The 16028-nt window shown below is 44.0% G+C and overlaps 1 protein-coding gene across 10 annotated transcripts in view; it reads right to left on the bottom strand.

The window, feature by feature from the left end:
• LOC138754672 (golgin subfamily A member 6-like protein 22) overlaps positions 1-16028 on the bottom strand; it is an 86826-nt gene that overhangs the window by 56581 nt on the left and 14217 nt on the right. For all 10 annotated transcript variants that reach the window (XM_069919319.1, XM_069919318.1, XM_069919322.1 and 7 more), the window contains 10 exons: positions 14705-14731; positions 11931-11966; positions 10111-10137; positions 8695-8721; positions 8392-8427; positions 7333-7359; positions 5066-5092; positions 3341-3376; positions 2300-2326; positions 66-92 (listed from right to left, as the gene is read on the bottom strand). In XM_069919319.1, the coding sequence (XP_069775420.1) occupies positions 66-92; positions 2300-2326; positions 3341-3376; positions 5066-5092; positions 7333-7359; positions 8392-8427; positions 8695-8721; positions 10111-10137; positions 11931-11966; positions 14705-14731 (297 nt within the window). The remainder of the gene's footprint in view (positions 1-65; positions 93-2299; positions 2327-3340; positions 3377-5065; positions 5093-7332; positions 7360-8391; positions 8428-8694; positions 8722-10110; positions 10138-11930; positions 11967-14704; positions 14732-16028) is intronic.

The following is a 16028-nucleotide window of genomic DNA, read 5'->3' as shown; positions in this document are numbered from 1 at the left end:
TAACAAAGGAAATGTCCGCCTATTCTGAAATAAGTTATCGCAGAACCTTTTCATTTGTTACATACCATTCTTTCTCTGCAGTTCTTTAATTTCTGCAAAGACACAAACACAAGGGACGAGAACCCAACAAACAGGTGAATTCAAATGACACGCACAACAAATTATTTTCAGAAAGTTTTGCTTCCTGTGAACAAATTGGAGATTCTGACAGACAGCTTCAATCTGAACACAAAGATCGTTTCAGATTTGCTGATCACGTAAGAAGTTGGAGAAACATTAAATTAACTTTTATTGAATTTAGCATGTTTAATTGCATAACTATGCTGACACATTATGTTAGTTCAAGCCGCCTAAAAATGTTTTGTCGCTGATTTTCATTTGTACTCAGCATCTGATGCCCTCGTGTGTGACAGAGTATATAGATATATTTTTGGGAGATAAATTGGGAAAGGTTTATTAGAGTAGGTCACATACAAACATTTAAAAACAGATCTTATTTGAAATACTGGAGCTCTTCTAATACTAGACATGTCGGTGCAAACAGCCTATGCAAGGGATTTGGAGAGTGTCCAAGAGACTTCACTAATGGATTGTTGTTTACAAAAAGGCAGCAGATTAAAAAACTTGTTGGAGGCACCTTCTGTCTGGCGCTGTTCTAGGAGGGTCATGTGGTTTGGCAAAGAGAGAGAATCAAAAAGGCTGAGAGAGAGGGAGAGAGAGAAAGAAAGAGAGAGAGAGAGAGAGAGGGAGAGGGAGAGAGAGAGAGAGAGAGAGAGAGAGAGAGAGAGAGAGAGATCCGATCATTTGTGCAGTATTACAGTCAGCAACAGCAGATGGGAGTGGAACAGGACAAGCTGGCAAGCTTATGGAACATCCCATTTGGTCAAAGCCCTTGTGGTTCGTGCAAGAGGAGATGACTGGCTGTCTAATGTTTCACATGGAATAAGTGAAACAAATAGGAACCCTGTGGTTACCTGAAAGAAAGAAGTTATCATCTGGAGAACCCTGAGGGGTAAAGTTTCTTCAGTAAGACACTGAAGTGGCTGATGGAAGTAAATCAGTTGTGGATGTCCTTGAACAATAAATAGCGGTAACCATTTACCTTCCAAGCACCAAAGCCTGGTGAACCTCATAAATATTACATTCTGTGCACAGTATCAGAATTGCCTGCAACCAGTGAACTTGGAGGAGTGAGAAGTGAGATTGGACTGTGAACCAAAGAACTTTTCTGAACTTACACACACATTTCAGAACGTGCGTTTAGAATTAGAAGGGGGTTGTTAGGTTAATAGCAATTTAAAGTTTGATCCTGTTTTCATGTTGAAAGATAATTAAATGCAATTTTTGTTTAAGTGACCATTTGTCTTCGTGAATTCCTATTGCTGCTGGGTTTTGTGGTCCTCTGGACCCGTAACAACCCAATTAACCTACAGTCCCGGTACGTTTCGAAGGGTGGGAGGAAACTGGAGCCCCCGGGGAAAACCCACGCGGACATAGGGCGAGAGGCATTTCGGGGGGGGGGGGGGGGTGGAATCTGTGGGATTCGCTGCCTGTTTAAGCCATGGAGGCGACCTCAGTAAATATATTTAAGACAAGTTTGGATAGATTTTTAAATCGTGGGGGAATTACGGGATGTGGGGAAAAGGTAGGCAGGTGGAGATGAGCCGATCTTCGTTGAATGGAGGAGCAGGGCTCGATGGGCCGAACGGGCGACTCGTTCCCCTGTTTCCGACGCTCAGAGGACTGTAACTGTCGACACACCGCAACAGCCGTCCAGCTCTCGGCAGCGGGGAGGGTGGATATTTCCTCTTCATTTCTCGAATCGTTTTTCTGAAAAATGGCGCCTGGCTGTGGGGAGCGCTGAACTGCAGAATGAGTAAACGTGGTGGGTATGCCCATTCCGTAGACCATTGCAAGATCGACAGGGGCATTTGACGGAGTGGGCCGTCCTGCTGCACTTTCAGGGAGACATAGACGTCTGACGTTGGTCCATGACTGACAGGTGGCGGAACATTTTGTACAGTGCCTTGCCAAGGGTAAGAACAATTATTTAACATCTCAGCTTCTCGCTTATTTGTGGGAAACAAGCATCCTTGACTTATTTATAATTCGCAAATATTTTTTCTGTTTTCGATAGATCTGAATGGAGATTTAGAATGAAATTGGCCCCCGAGGTTTATGGGAGGATGAGAAAGTTCTACAACATTTCAAATGTTAATCGACTTTGGCAGAAATCATTCACCTTGTAAAATGTGCAAAGGATTGCCAGCTGAGGAAAGGACGTTACAAGATAATTTACCTGCATCTTTTACGCGTAACAGTTTCTCTGCGAGAATGACACAGAATTCATTAGAACTTAAATGACCAAGATACAGCCATTGTGGCGATTGAATTAATTCTCAAGGCATCGCAATACTGCACGTATTGTGGGGCAGATATTGACCTGTTGTCCCGAAAAAGGTTTTGAGAACCACTGATTTAGACCTCCAGCACAGTTACAGGCCATTTCGGCCCATGATGACGTTCCAGAGGTGTCGGATAATTGGATGGCTCAGTCACGTGTTGTAGGTCTAAATCAGTGGTTCTCAACCTTTCTCTTCCCACTACCATCCTAATCCCCAGGCCATCGGTGCTCTGTAAGGGATTGCCTAAGGTGGGATGTGGGTGGGAAGGGAAGATTGAGAATCACTGCTCCAGACCCAATTGTTATTTTGCTAGAGTAAAATTGCCGTTGGCCCATTTCCTTTAGAGTTCTGAAACCCTGCACATAACGAGTCCATGAGGGACGATTAAAACGGTGGTTTTCAAGCTTTTTTTCCCCCACCCTCATCCCACCTTAAGCAACCCCTGACTAATCGCAGAGCCCCGATGGCGTTGGGGTTACTTGAAGTGGGATGTGAGTGGGAAGAAAAAGATTGAGAATCACTAGTCTAGGACTTTCTCCTGATCCTGCAATATCTGTTCGTCAAGCAAACATGTTCCCGAACATCACAATACATTGTTTCCTGTTCGACGCGCAGCTGCGAGGCGTGAGGGCCAAACCCGTCCGCGGAACTCGTGCGGGATGTTTTGCTGAAGTCGGCAGATTGAAGGTCGCGTGAATCGTCGTGAACGGGCTGTGGAATGGGAAGGGAAACCAGACAGAGAGGCCTCTGCCCACCTGGGGTTTTCGACGCAGAAGGACCCCGCTGTAGGTTACACCGGGCCTTCTTGTGTCGCAGATCAGCCGCTTTGCAAGGAGATGTACTCGCGATAGTTGCCAGGCCCTTGTTGATACCTGATCGAAGTTAATAGATTAATAACACTTGCATGGACAGTTTAAAATGATTTGAAACCTCACCAATATCGTTCCGAATTCTTTCCAGTTGCTCGAGTTCTGAAAAAAAAACATTCAATTATATTTATTCTGTCCATGGAATGTAGACATTGCAGACACCATGACACGACGCTGGAGAACCTCAGCAGGTCAACAGCGTCCTAAATAGAGCAAAGATAGAGATGATTCGGCCTTGTGAGGCTCATACCTCGATGAAGGCCTGATACCCGAAACATCCCAGCGATCGGAACCGGGGTTCGAATCTGTGAGGAGTTTGCACGTTCTCCCCGTGCTGCCTGCGTGGGTTTATCCCGGTGGCTCCGGTTTCCTCCCACCCTTCGAAGTGTAATGGGGGCATTGCTGGTTAATTGGGAGGCATGGGCTCGTGGTCGGAAAGGGCCTGTTGCCGTGAAGACATCTGCAAGAGGCGGTGTCCGAAGAAGGCAAGGACTTCCCCCCATCCCCCCACCACCTAGCCCGTGCTCTCATTACTCTGCCACCATCGAGAAGGAGGTGCAGGAGCCTCAAAACGAGCGCCCAGCGGCGCAAAGACGGCTTCTTCCCCTCCGCCATCAGATGGGACAGTGAACCCCAGACACGGCCTCACTTTGACTTTTCGTGGACTATTTTTATTTATTGTTGTAAGGCGGTTCATCGAAAGATTTGCTGTGTGACGCTGCCGTATTAGAACTGTAAATTGGACACATCTTGGGGCTTTAACGGCTTATGGGTGTTGCACCTTTCAAAAGCCGACTGTTTTTTTTGGGGGGGGAGGGATTAAGAGCACGGAAAGTCTCACTAATTTTACAACGGCTGAACGCCCAAAGGAACTGCTCTCACTAACCACCCGAGACTCTCCTATACACGAAACAATATTGATTTACTTGTGTCCATGAATGCTGCTAAAATAAGCGAGACTTTCCGTGGTCTTAATTCCCCCCCAAAAAAACCCAGTCGGCTTTTGAACGTGCAACTTGGTTGCCAATGAATTCCATCCAGTAAATCAGGATTTTTGTCGTCGAAATAATGCCCATTTTACACCCACTCCAGCTCACTGAAGGGCAATATTCGTCCTCTTGTGTGAAGGAGACAATCGATGTACGAGTACCGACGTTGTTCACTTCTATAGTCAACATCCATAAGCCGTTAAAGCCCCAAAATGTGTCCAATTTACAGTTCTATGACCCTGAGAGGAAATCTCGTACAAGACTGATTTTCAGAATCAGAATAGCGCGTGTGTCTGCGCGCTATTGCGCCGAGGACCGGATGTGCTTTGGCTTCATAGTAATTTTGTGACTATCCCTTTAGGGATATGTTTGCGGCGCTACCATAGTTACGATGGCACCTTGTGTCGTTGTATCCGTGCAGACTCAGAGCTTATTCTTCGAAGAATCGTGAAAGATGCGTGAGCCCTCGCCATACTTTCCCTGGAATCTATCTTTATCGTCTTATTTCATTCTAATCATCTTTAATTTTGGTTTAACTGTTTAAAGAATATCGTTATCATGATATAGAATGTTTCATTTCCTCGAGTTAATGCAAAATGTTTTAACAACGGCTCCATAAAGGTGCAGCTACGAAGTTTGATTTATATGGATTAATGAGGCAGCAATTTGGAATATCGATGCTTACGTTTCTGTGTCGTGGACACGTTTCAAAATTGGGAAATACAAGAAAATGGCAAGTGTTGTCTATACCGGAGAACGCTGATTCGTCGGGTTGTAGGTGACAATAAACCAAAAGATGTACCAGATCTTGCTTCCCTGAGCTTCTGTTCTGCAAGATGAATGAAATGTAAGTGAGAGGCGCAGGTTGTGTTGAGGGTCGACTAGCTGAACGACTGTTGAAACGGTGAACTCCGCGACAGGCAAAGCACACGTCGTTTTCCATGACACACGTATTTACTGAAGGCAGGCAGCTTGGACAAGATTTAAAAACATTTTCCCAAGAACGTAAAATGAAACTTCACAAGGGATGAGCGTATGAAAGTGGAGTTTTAACATTCCGTGGGTTGAAATTACGTGCGTCTTGAGTAATTGAGCCTGGAAATTTAGCAGTTTGTGGGTAAAATGGGTGAAATAAGGGGTGGGGGGGGGAGGTATCCAGATATACATGAAATAAATTAAAAATGATGAAGACGCGATAAGGTATGAGTTATGATGTCTTTAAAAAAACGTTTGCGCGTGTGTTTTCCCGGAGGGGGGTGGGCTGCAGTTTCTTCCCACCGTTTGAAACGTACCGAGAGGGTGGGGGGGTGGTGGTTGTAGGTTAATTGGGCGGCACGGGCTCGTGGGCCGGAAAGGCCTCTTCCCCGTGCTCTACGTCGATGCCTACATTTTGGCATAATTGCTTACCTCACTGCTCCCACAGTACGACCATAGGTTCACAAACAGGCCAGTCAGCCCATCCAGTCTACTCCGCCGTTCAATCATTATCCACTCACCTCCACTGCCCGGCCTTCTCCCCATCACCTCTGATGCCCCGGCTAATCAAGAACCTGCCTTAAACGCACCCAATGACCCGGCCTCCACAACTGCTTCTGGCAAAAAATGCCACAGATTCTGGCTGAAGGAATTCCTGCGCGGCTCTGCCCTAAGCGGACATTCTTCAATTCTGAAGTTGGGCCCTCTTGTCCTGGACTCTCCCACCCACTCCCATGGGAAACAACCCTTCTACATCCCTAAATCATTAAATCACTCGCCATCGGTTTCCAAATGATCGGACATATCTGTAATAATGGTAACGATAGTTGCAACGATGAAATATCAGGAATGCCTCTTCGATAACAATCCAGATTACGAGCACTCAGTCAGATTGTAAATTATATTACAGTGGCTGGGCTGTTTAATTTCCAGCAATGCGGTGGATCATGGTATTGCGGGCACGACCTGGCTGCACTGGACAGGTGGGCCCGCCTTCCGTCCCTGTAGCTCCTCCCCGTAAGATCCCCAATAGAGGCCGAGAGTCCTAACCTTCCTACCTGCCCGGGACGTGAGCCAGCAGCATGTGGAGGCGTGCCGAGGCTTTCTGGTTAATAAAGCCTCTGCGGGTGGTGACCATTGATGGCGCCACAAGCAACCTTTTGAATAAGAGGTGACGTAACAAGAAGGAAACACCAGATTGTTGCAAACAGCAAGGAAATTTGCTCGGGGAAGACTATCCGCCCGGTCTTCCCCAGTCTACAGATTATCGGCGCCCATGTGCACCAATGAATTAAAACACGAAAGTCTGCAGATCCCGTGACTGAAAGAGAAACGCAATGCTGGAGAAAAAAACCCACCTCTACACCGGAGGGACCGCTGAGCACCTCCCCTCCATCCGCATCAGTGAGGGGGGCTCCCAGTGGCCGGCCATTTCGATTCAGCTCCCCCACACCCGCGCCGGTGGCCTCGTGCACTGTCCAACCGGGGCCTCCGGTAAATTGGAGGAGCGCCACCTCGTATTGCGTCGGGGCCCTCCCCAACTGTGCGGTATTAACGTCGACATCTCCCGGTTCTGCTCGTTCACTAGATCAAACTTTATGGCGCAGATACAGACGCCGAACCAACGTTTCGGGCTTGAACCCTTCATCAAGGTGTGAGCAAAAAGCAGGCAGGCGCCCGGAATAAATGGTGTGGGTGGGGAGGAGCACGGTCCCACAGGGAGGGGGTAATAGGTGGGTGAGGGAGGGAGGGCAGCAAACAGTAAGAAGGCTCTGTGAATGGGGAGGGAAGGGGGTGGAGAGATGGAGGGAAGGAAGCAGAGCGGGAAGGGGAGTGGGCCGGCAGAAACCCGGGAAGTCGACGTTGATGCCATCCCGGTTGGAGAGGGGCCCAGCTGGAATACGAGGCGTGGCTCCAGGGTGGCCCTGGATGGACGGTGCACGAGGCCATGCCAGCGGGGGAGTGGGGACGCGGAATTGAAGTGCTTGGCCACTGCATGCCTGGAGAATAAAATTTGTTATGGACCAAGTGCTTTGTCAGTCATTCGTGATAAGATTTAATGCCTCAGTGATATTATAAAACCGTTTTCATTACCTGATTCTTTTTTGCGGAGACTATATTCTGTAAATACATTTAATAATTATAGATACCCACAGTATTCACTACAATATCATTCCCAAAGTCACTGCAAATACAAGGGAAACAAATGGATTGAAACGGTCACTCACTGAAGTGAGGTCGAGAGAATCCATAATGCACCACTTATGACTGCAATGCCTGAACTTTCATCAAGAAGCTTCGTTCATTGGAGAGAAACGACCGGGATGGGATTGGCGCGTGGAAGGTGAGCGACGAGAAGGTGATCCATTTACTTACCACAGTTTCTTTGTATATCGACAAATTTTAATTTTGAGCAGACCACACGGTAAACAGCCCGCGAGCCCGTGCCGAATTACACCCAAATTATCCTACAAACCTTCAACATTCTGAAGGGTGGGAGGAAACTGGAGCCCCCGGACGAAACCTCCGCAGGCGTGGGGAAAACCGGAGAAACTCCTGGCAATCAGCGTGGGATTCGAACCCCGGTCGCTGGCGCTTTAACCGCATGGGGCTAACTCGTGCCACCCTACTGGACATATTGGATAACTTCCAGGTAGACCAGTGGCCTTCAAATGGACCTGTTATGTGCACGGTTTCACAACTCCAAAGGAAATGGGCCAAAGTTTGATCTTCAAGGAAAATTCAAGGCAACTTTTGTTTCATTTGTCTTGGTGAATTTCTATTTGGGGTCCTCTGGGCCCGTATCCGTGCACATCCAGTGACAGGCTTATCATAACATGTTGCCCATTTAATAGCAATCATTGAGGTTAAAATGAACTCATTTGACTGTTCAATGACAGGGCAAAGGAATGAGAAAATGGCGGAGTTTGGGAGAGACGTTATTTCCTCTTTATATCTGCATGAATCAAAACTTAGGAGCTTTCAACCAGGATGCACTCATGTCACACTGTCAACGTCAGGGCCGGTCAACCGAAGAGGAGGGCTGTTCAAGTGAGTATGCATAGATTAATAACAATACTTGCACCCTGCGATGCGGCCGCAAAACAACGAATTTCGCAACACGCGTTCCTGACGGTAAATTCTGATTCTCACCAGCGTCCTGGAGGTTCCTTTTCAGTTGTTCAATTTCTGCAAATCGAAGCAGGAAAGTATCTTCGTGAAACGCAGTGCAACAAACAAACATTCAGGCAACTAAACGCGTTGGGTTTTCGCGGGGGGCGGGGTGATGATGGGGGGGGGTAGCGGGAGCCATTTAATAAAGTAATAAGGGAGAATGGAGATTGCAGAAATGGAGTTCAGGGCAGCAAACACCGCACGTATTTCCAACCTCCCATCGGAAGCGTGAAGTTGTTTAATATTTCTCAGTGCATGGCTCAGAAATGTAGGCAGATTCACCTTGATCTTTCTTCAGCAAGTCATCCTCTGTAAAGAAGAATTGCAGTTTAATACGTTTTACGTTTAGCATTTATAATTCCAGACAATTACCAAGAAAAAAACCCTAAAAATGTCCCCGGGGCGCGTTAGACGGACCGATAACTGTTGTTGAAGTGAAATGATGGAAGAGGGTGATCGATCCCGTCGTGAATCTAGTCACCAAGATAATTTCGGAGAGACCACTCCATGGTGTGTTTTGGTGGAAGAAGGCCAACAACTCCAGATTTCGTGGAGGCAGTAAAAGACGGGTTAAATATTGGATAAGGGACACGATCCAGATTAACAAACCCCAAGAGAATATAAATTTTAATTAAAAAAATTAAAATTTAAATTAATTTTGCTCTGAGACACAAATCGAAGTAATCTACCAGAGGCGGTGTCTCAAGAGAGCAACCTTTATCCTCTACCCTCTTCACTCTGCTTCCATCTGGAAGGAGCCTGAAGATGAGCCCCCAGCGGCGCAAGGACGGCTTCTTCCCCTCCACCATCAGATTCCCGAACGCACAACGAACCCCAGACATGGCCTTACTTCGACTTCTTTTAACTAATATATTTATTTTAAAAAAAGTTATAATCTTGGGGCGCCATGGATTGGGTGGCAGTTAGCACAACGCCGTTACATCACTAGCGATCGGCTTCGAATCCCGCGTTGTCTATGAGGAGTTCGTACGTTCTCCCCGTGACTGTGTGGGGTTTCCCCCAGGGTTCCCACCCTTCAAAATATACCGGGAGGGGCTTGTTATTGGGAGGCAGGGCTTGTGGTCCGGAAGGGCCTGTTACCGTGCTCTACGCCCACATTAAATAAAAATAGTTATATTCATTGTGAAACTGCCACAAAACAATGAAATTTGTGACAAGTTCATGAGAATAAATTCTGAGTTTCCTTTCAGTCAATGAAATCTGTCATCTTTAAAAACATTGATCTAAAATTGGATTTCAGATGTCAAGATGGTCCCTTTTTAAACTTGAAGAGGACCATTTGCTTTTCTTTCCTGAATTTCATTTGCTGTTGACGAAATCACTGGCCAAAAAGGCATTGACATCGTGATTCCACCTCATCCGCCGCCTTCCTGTTGGGTTTCCACGGATGTTGGGTTACCTGCCGAGTTGCTCGGGTTTTAATACACTCCTTCCCCTGTGGGGTGAAACCACTGTTTGTCTGTGCATGGCTGAATGTATCCGTGGTTCACCCCCCCTCGACCCCCCCGAATAAAGGCGGCAACACCGTAACTCCTCCCCCGGAACACGCTCGGGACTCGGGTCAGCAACAAGAGATGCGCCCTCCGGTAATAAAAGTCTAATAAACGTAATAAACCTCGGGTCTTTGCGGTCCAGTGACTGCAGACTTCTAGCTGATCTGGAGTAGAATTGCTTTACCTTGTTCCTTCGTTCGCTGAACATCATCTGCAGGAACATTTGTCACCAAAATTATTTCAGTAACGTTGCTACCCAATTCAGTATTTCTGGAGTCAAGATCTTCAACCCTTGATCATCACTGGTTCCCTCCCAGATTCACACGGAAATGGGAATTTACACATTTGGGCAATATTATATCTGACAATTCGCAATTCATAATTCTAACATTAAACAGTAACATCTGGCAGTGACATTTCACACTCTAGACCAGTGATTCTCAACCTTCCCTTCCCACTCACACCCCACTTTAAGTAATCGCTAGGCCACTGGGGCTCTGTGATCAGTGAGGGGCTGCTTAAGGTGGGATGTGGGTGGGAAGGGAAGGTTGAGAATCACTGCTCTCGACCCAATTGTTATTTTGCCTGAGAAAAATTGTCATTGGCCCATTTCCTTTGGAGTTTTGAAACGGTGCACATAACGAGTCAATTAGGCACGATTAAAACTGCCTTTCAAACGTTTTCTTTCCACCCACATCCCACCTTAAGCAACCCCTTACTAATCACAGAACACCGATGGCCTAGGGATTACTTAAGGTGATGTGTGAGTGGGAAGGGAAGGTTGAGAATTACTGCTCTAGACCCAATTGCTATTTTGCTTGAGAAAAATTGTCGCTGGCCGATTTCCTTGGGAATTCTGAAACCCTGCACATAACGAGTTAATGAGGGTCGACTGAAACAGTGGTTCTTTATCGTGTATCGTTATCTCTGCTATATAACGTGCGCTGTTTGACCTGCTGAGTTTCCCCAGTGTTGTGTTTTACTTCAATCACGGTGTCTACAGATTTTCGTGTTTTACTAAAGAACGGGGGATCCTGATATTTTTGTTCTGGCACCAGAGAAGGCTAGCAGCCGAGTTGATGGAAAAATATTGATCTCATATTTGTAAGAAAATGCAAGATTAGAAATATGGAATCTTTGTTGATGTTCGGACACTGGCGAGGTCGTAACCGGAATCCTTTACGCAACTATGGAAGCGATTCACGGCCATCGGGAGTAGTTCAAGTGGGACAAATTAAAATAATTCATTGAAGGGAGAAGGTTTTGATAATGGAACCGTTGGCGTGGACTGGAGCACAGTAACTCGCTCGACTGACGCTCAGTCCCCCACAGCAAGCAATCATTCCTTTCAGCGCTTTGACACGTGGCTGCCTACGAAAAGGGGTATCCGGCCATTGCCCCCCCCCCCCCCCACACCACACTGTGACCGTGAGAAAGAATAAGTTTGACAAATATGCTTCACAAAAGGTGAGTGAGAATATTGTTGCCCTGGTACGTGGGTGAGAATGTGACTGCCTTCCCTGTGCTGTTGTGAGATGGGAACTAACACAACAAAGAATATAGTCAGTTTCAATAAAAGGTTAGAAAGGACGTCCTGATTTTTCTGGCTTGTCTGCAGACACCACAAGGGGACAAAATGTTGTAAAAACAGGGAACTTCAGCTGTATGAAAGTCGTGTGAAACTTTCCTTTCATTGATATATGTAGTTAGCACGGTTTTTAACTGTTTAAATTTGTTACAACTAATACGCGCCTCTTGTTCCTGACAGAACAGGCGAATCATTGCCACCTTCTCTCGCCTTTCCCCTGTCGGCTGAACTGCCTCGACTTACAAAAAGAGAAGGGCATTCAACGTCCTGCCCAACCGATGGCCCATTTACTAACAGTAGCTGCACGTGACGTCGGGTTGAAAACTGGAACGAAAGGAAAACTTAAAACATAATTTCACTCAAGGAGAGCTGCGAAATCGCGCTTATGGGCAATTCAAATGAACGGAACTTCTTACCAGCCTCTTGCACCTGTTTTGTTAGCTTCCCGATTTCTGTAACACACCGTTCACGTTAATGCAACTCCGTGAAGGACGGAATCAGCTCGTCTTTAATGGACATGGAGCAAAGCAACAGATTCAACGTAAAAACTTTATTTTCGAGATGAATAAAACTGTACAATCTCCATTCTCTCTCTCTCTCTCTCTCTCTCTGACAAATAGATACATTGATAGATAGATGAATAGATAGATACATAGATAGGTGGATAGATACATAGATAGACAGATAGATAGATGGATAGATAGATAGATACATAAATAGATAGATGGATAGATAGATAGATGGATAGAGAGTTAGATCGATAGATACATTGAGAGATAGATACATAGATAGATAGATGGATAGATACATAGATAGATAGATGGATAGTTACATCGATAGATAGATGGATAGATAGTTAGATACATAGATAGATAGATGGATATAGATACATAGATAGATAAATGGATAGATTTTAGATACATAGATAGATAGATGGATAGATAGATACATAGATAAATGGATACATTTTTAGATACATAGATAGATAGATAAATGGGTAGATAGTTAGATACATAGATAGATAGATGGATAGAGAGATAGATGGATAGATAGATAGATGGATAGAGAGTTAGGTGGATAGATACATTGATAGATAGATGAATAGGTAGATAGATGGATAGATACATAGATAGATAGATGGATAGATACATAGATAGATGGATAGTTACATAGATAGATAGATGGATAGATAGTTAGATAGATAGATAGATAGATAGATAGATAGATAGATAGATAGATAGATAGATAGATAGATAGATAGATAGATAGATAGATAGATAGATGGATAGAGTTAGATGGATAGATACATTGATAGATAGATGAATAGGTAGATAGATGGATAGATACATAGATAGATAGATGGATAGATACATAGAGAGATAGATGGATAGTTACATAGATAGATGGATAGATAGTTAGATACATAGATAGATAGATAGATAGATAGATGGATATAGATACATAGATAAATGGATAGATTATTAGATACATAGATAGATAGATAGATAGATAGATAGATAGATAGATAGATAGATAGATAGATAGATAGATAGATAGATAGATGGATAGAGTTAGATGGATAGATACATTGATAGATAGATGAATAGGTAGATAGATGGATAGATACATAGATAGATAGATGGATAGATACATAGATAGATAGATGGATAGTTACATAGATAGATAGATGGATAGATAGTTAGATACATAGATAGATAGATAGATAGATGGATATAGATACATAGATAAATGGATAGATTATTAGATACATAGATATATAGATAAATAGATAGATAGTTAAATACATAGATAAATAGATGGATAGATAGATGGACGGATAGATAGATGGATAGAGAGTTAGATGGATAGATACATTGATAGATAGATGAATAGATAGATAGATGGATGGATAGATACATAGATAGATAAATAGTTACATAGATAGATAGATGGATAGATACATAGATAGATAGATGGATAGTTACATAGATAGATAGATGGATAGATAGTTAGATACATAGATAGATAGATGGATAGATAGATACATAGATAGGTAAATGGATAGATTTTTAGATATATAGATAGATAGATAAATGGATAGATTGTTAGATACATAGATAGATAGATGGATAGATAGATAGATGGATAGAGTTAGATGGATAGATACATTGATAGATGAATAGATAGATAGATAAATGGATAGATACATAGATAGATAGATAGTTACATAGATAGATAGATGGATAGATACATAGATAGATAGATGGATAGTTACATAGATAGATGGATGGATAGATAGTTAGATACATAGATAGATAGATGGATAGATAGATAGATATATAAATGGATAGATAGATAGTTACATAGATAGATGGATGGATAGATAGATACATAGATGGGATAGATAGTTGCTTGCTGATTATTTGGGTTCTCGCCGCAATACTGGAAGTTTAGGTATTAACCATAACAAAAATGTTCTTTTTAGAACGTATCAGAATTCCAAATCCACAGACTTGAAGAACTTAATTTAATATTTAAAAAAAGTTAGACATACAGTGCAGTAACAAGCCCTTTTAGCCCAACAGCCCGTCCCACCCAATTAACCTACAACCCCATGTACATTTTAAACGGTGGGAAGAAACCGGAACGTCTGGGGAAAACTCACACAGACACGGGGAGAACGTGCAAACTCCGAACAGACGCGCGGGGTTCGAACCGGGGTCGCTGGCGCTGTAACCGCGTCACACTCCATCTAATCCATTACGCTACCCATGCTGCTTGATGGTTCTGGGTCGAAGATATTGAGTGCTGGTGGTAAGAGGCTTCTCTTCTATAAGGCATCTCGAACAGTGGGAGGAAACCGGAGCCTCGGGGGAAACACGGGGAGAACGTGCAAACTCCTTACTGACAGCGCCACATTCGAATGCCGGTCCCGATCGCTGGCGCTGTAAAGGCGTTTCGCCAACCGCAGAATGATCTCGCAGAAGCACACAGCATGGATGCAGGATTTCAACGCATTGAAGCAGCGCCAATTACGTTTACTCTGCATCAAAGGACCACTTTCCTATTTGCCAAAGGTTCTGATTAGACGGAGAATATTATGCGGTAAAAATCAAAACCAAATTAGGAATGATCTTTTGAGAATAACACATTGAAGGCTTGAAGGAAGTTGAATGATATTCTGACTCACCAATATCTTTCATAAGTAGTTGTCTCACTGCAACAGCAACGGCAGAGTTCAGACAATAATATCATTATTAATATGTATTTAGTATCACGAATGTGATAGATAGATAGATCTAAAACACGGATTAAAATGCATTAAATGTGTTCTAGCACAAAGCAAAATGTTTATTCCAGCACAGTTCTTGTGAACAGTTGTGAAAATACGTAAGTTTGATTTCCTGTTACCCGAAATTGGATTATCCAAAATCCTCAGTTATCCGAAATGATTTTGGACCCGAATGTGATGCCTGTTCGGATCCTGTTTTGGGGTCCCAGAGGACCCCAAAACCCAGCAGCAATAAATATTCACCAAGACAAATGGTTAAACAAAAGTTGCTTTTAATGATCTTTAAACTTGAAAACAGGATCAAACTTTAACTTATTACTATTAACCTAACTTAACCCCCTTCTAATTCTAAGCATGCATGTATGTAACGTGTGTATAAGTTCTGGAACGTTCTTTAATTCACAATCCAATCTCATTTCCCTCTCCTCCAAGTCCTCCAAGTTCACTGGTCGCAGGCAATTCTTATACTGTGCACAGAATTTAACATTTATGAATTTTCACCAAGCTTTGGTGCTTGAAAGGTAACTGATTATCGCTCAGGAAGGTTGTTGTAGATTTTTAGAGAGAGAGATAGAGAGATTTGTTGCTTGTTGGACTCAAACTGATTCCTTCCGATCAGCCACTTTAGTGTCTTGCCGAAGAAACTGGCCCCATCAGGGTTTTCCAGATGATAATCTCTTTCCTTCAGGTCGCCACAGAGTTCCTTTTCTGTTGCCCTTATCTCAGGTGAAACATTATACAGCCAGCCATCTCCTCTTGTATGGACCATAATGGCTTTGAACAGGCTGAACTAAGAACTCACAACACGTCTTCCAAAATGAGGTTTTCCAGAAGTTTGTCAGCTTGACCTGTTTCAGTTCCAGCTGCTGCTGCTGAACTGTAGAAATGAATTCTCTCTCTCTCTCTCTCTCTCTCTCTCTCTCTCTCTCTCTCTCTCTCTCTCTCTCTCTCTCTCTCTCTCTCTCTCTCTCTCTCTCTCTCACACACACACACACACACACACACACACACACACACACACACACACACACACACACACACACTCGAAGAAAACCACATGGCCCTCTTGGAACAGCAAACTGCACTCAGACAGACTGCAGCTCTGGACCTGAGCTTTTGAGTCCGTTCATCTGTTGCTTTTCCCAAACAATAATTACTCCATTACTCCACAGAGTGTCCGATTAACCCCTACTTGTGAAGTCCTTATAAACATCCTTCAAAG

Source organism: Narcine bancroftii, chromosome 2 (assembly GCF_036971445.1).
Source record: "Narcine bancroftii isolate sNarBan1 chromosome 2, sNarBan1.hap1, whole genome shotgun sequence".
Classification (NCBI taxonomy): Eukaryota; Metazoa; Chordata; class Chondrichthyes; order Torpediniformes; family Narcinidae; genus Narcine; species Narcine bancroftii.
This window is presented reverse-complemented; position numbering and strand designations above follow the sequence as displayed.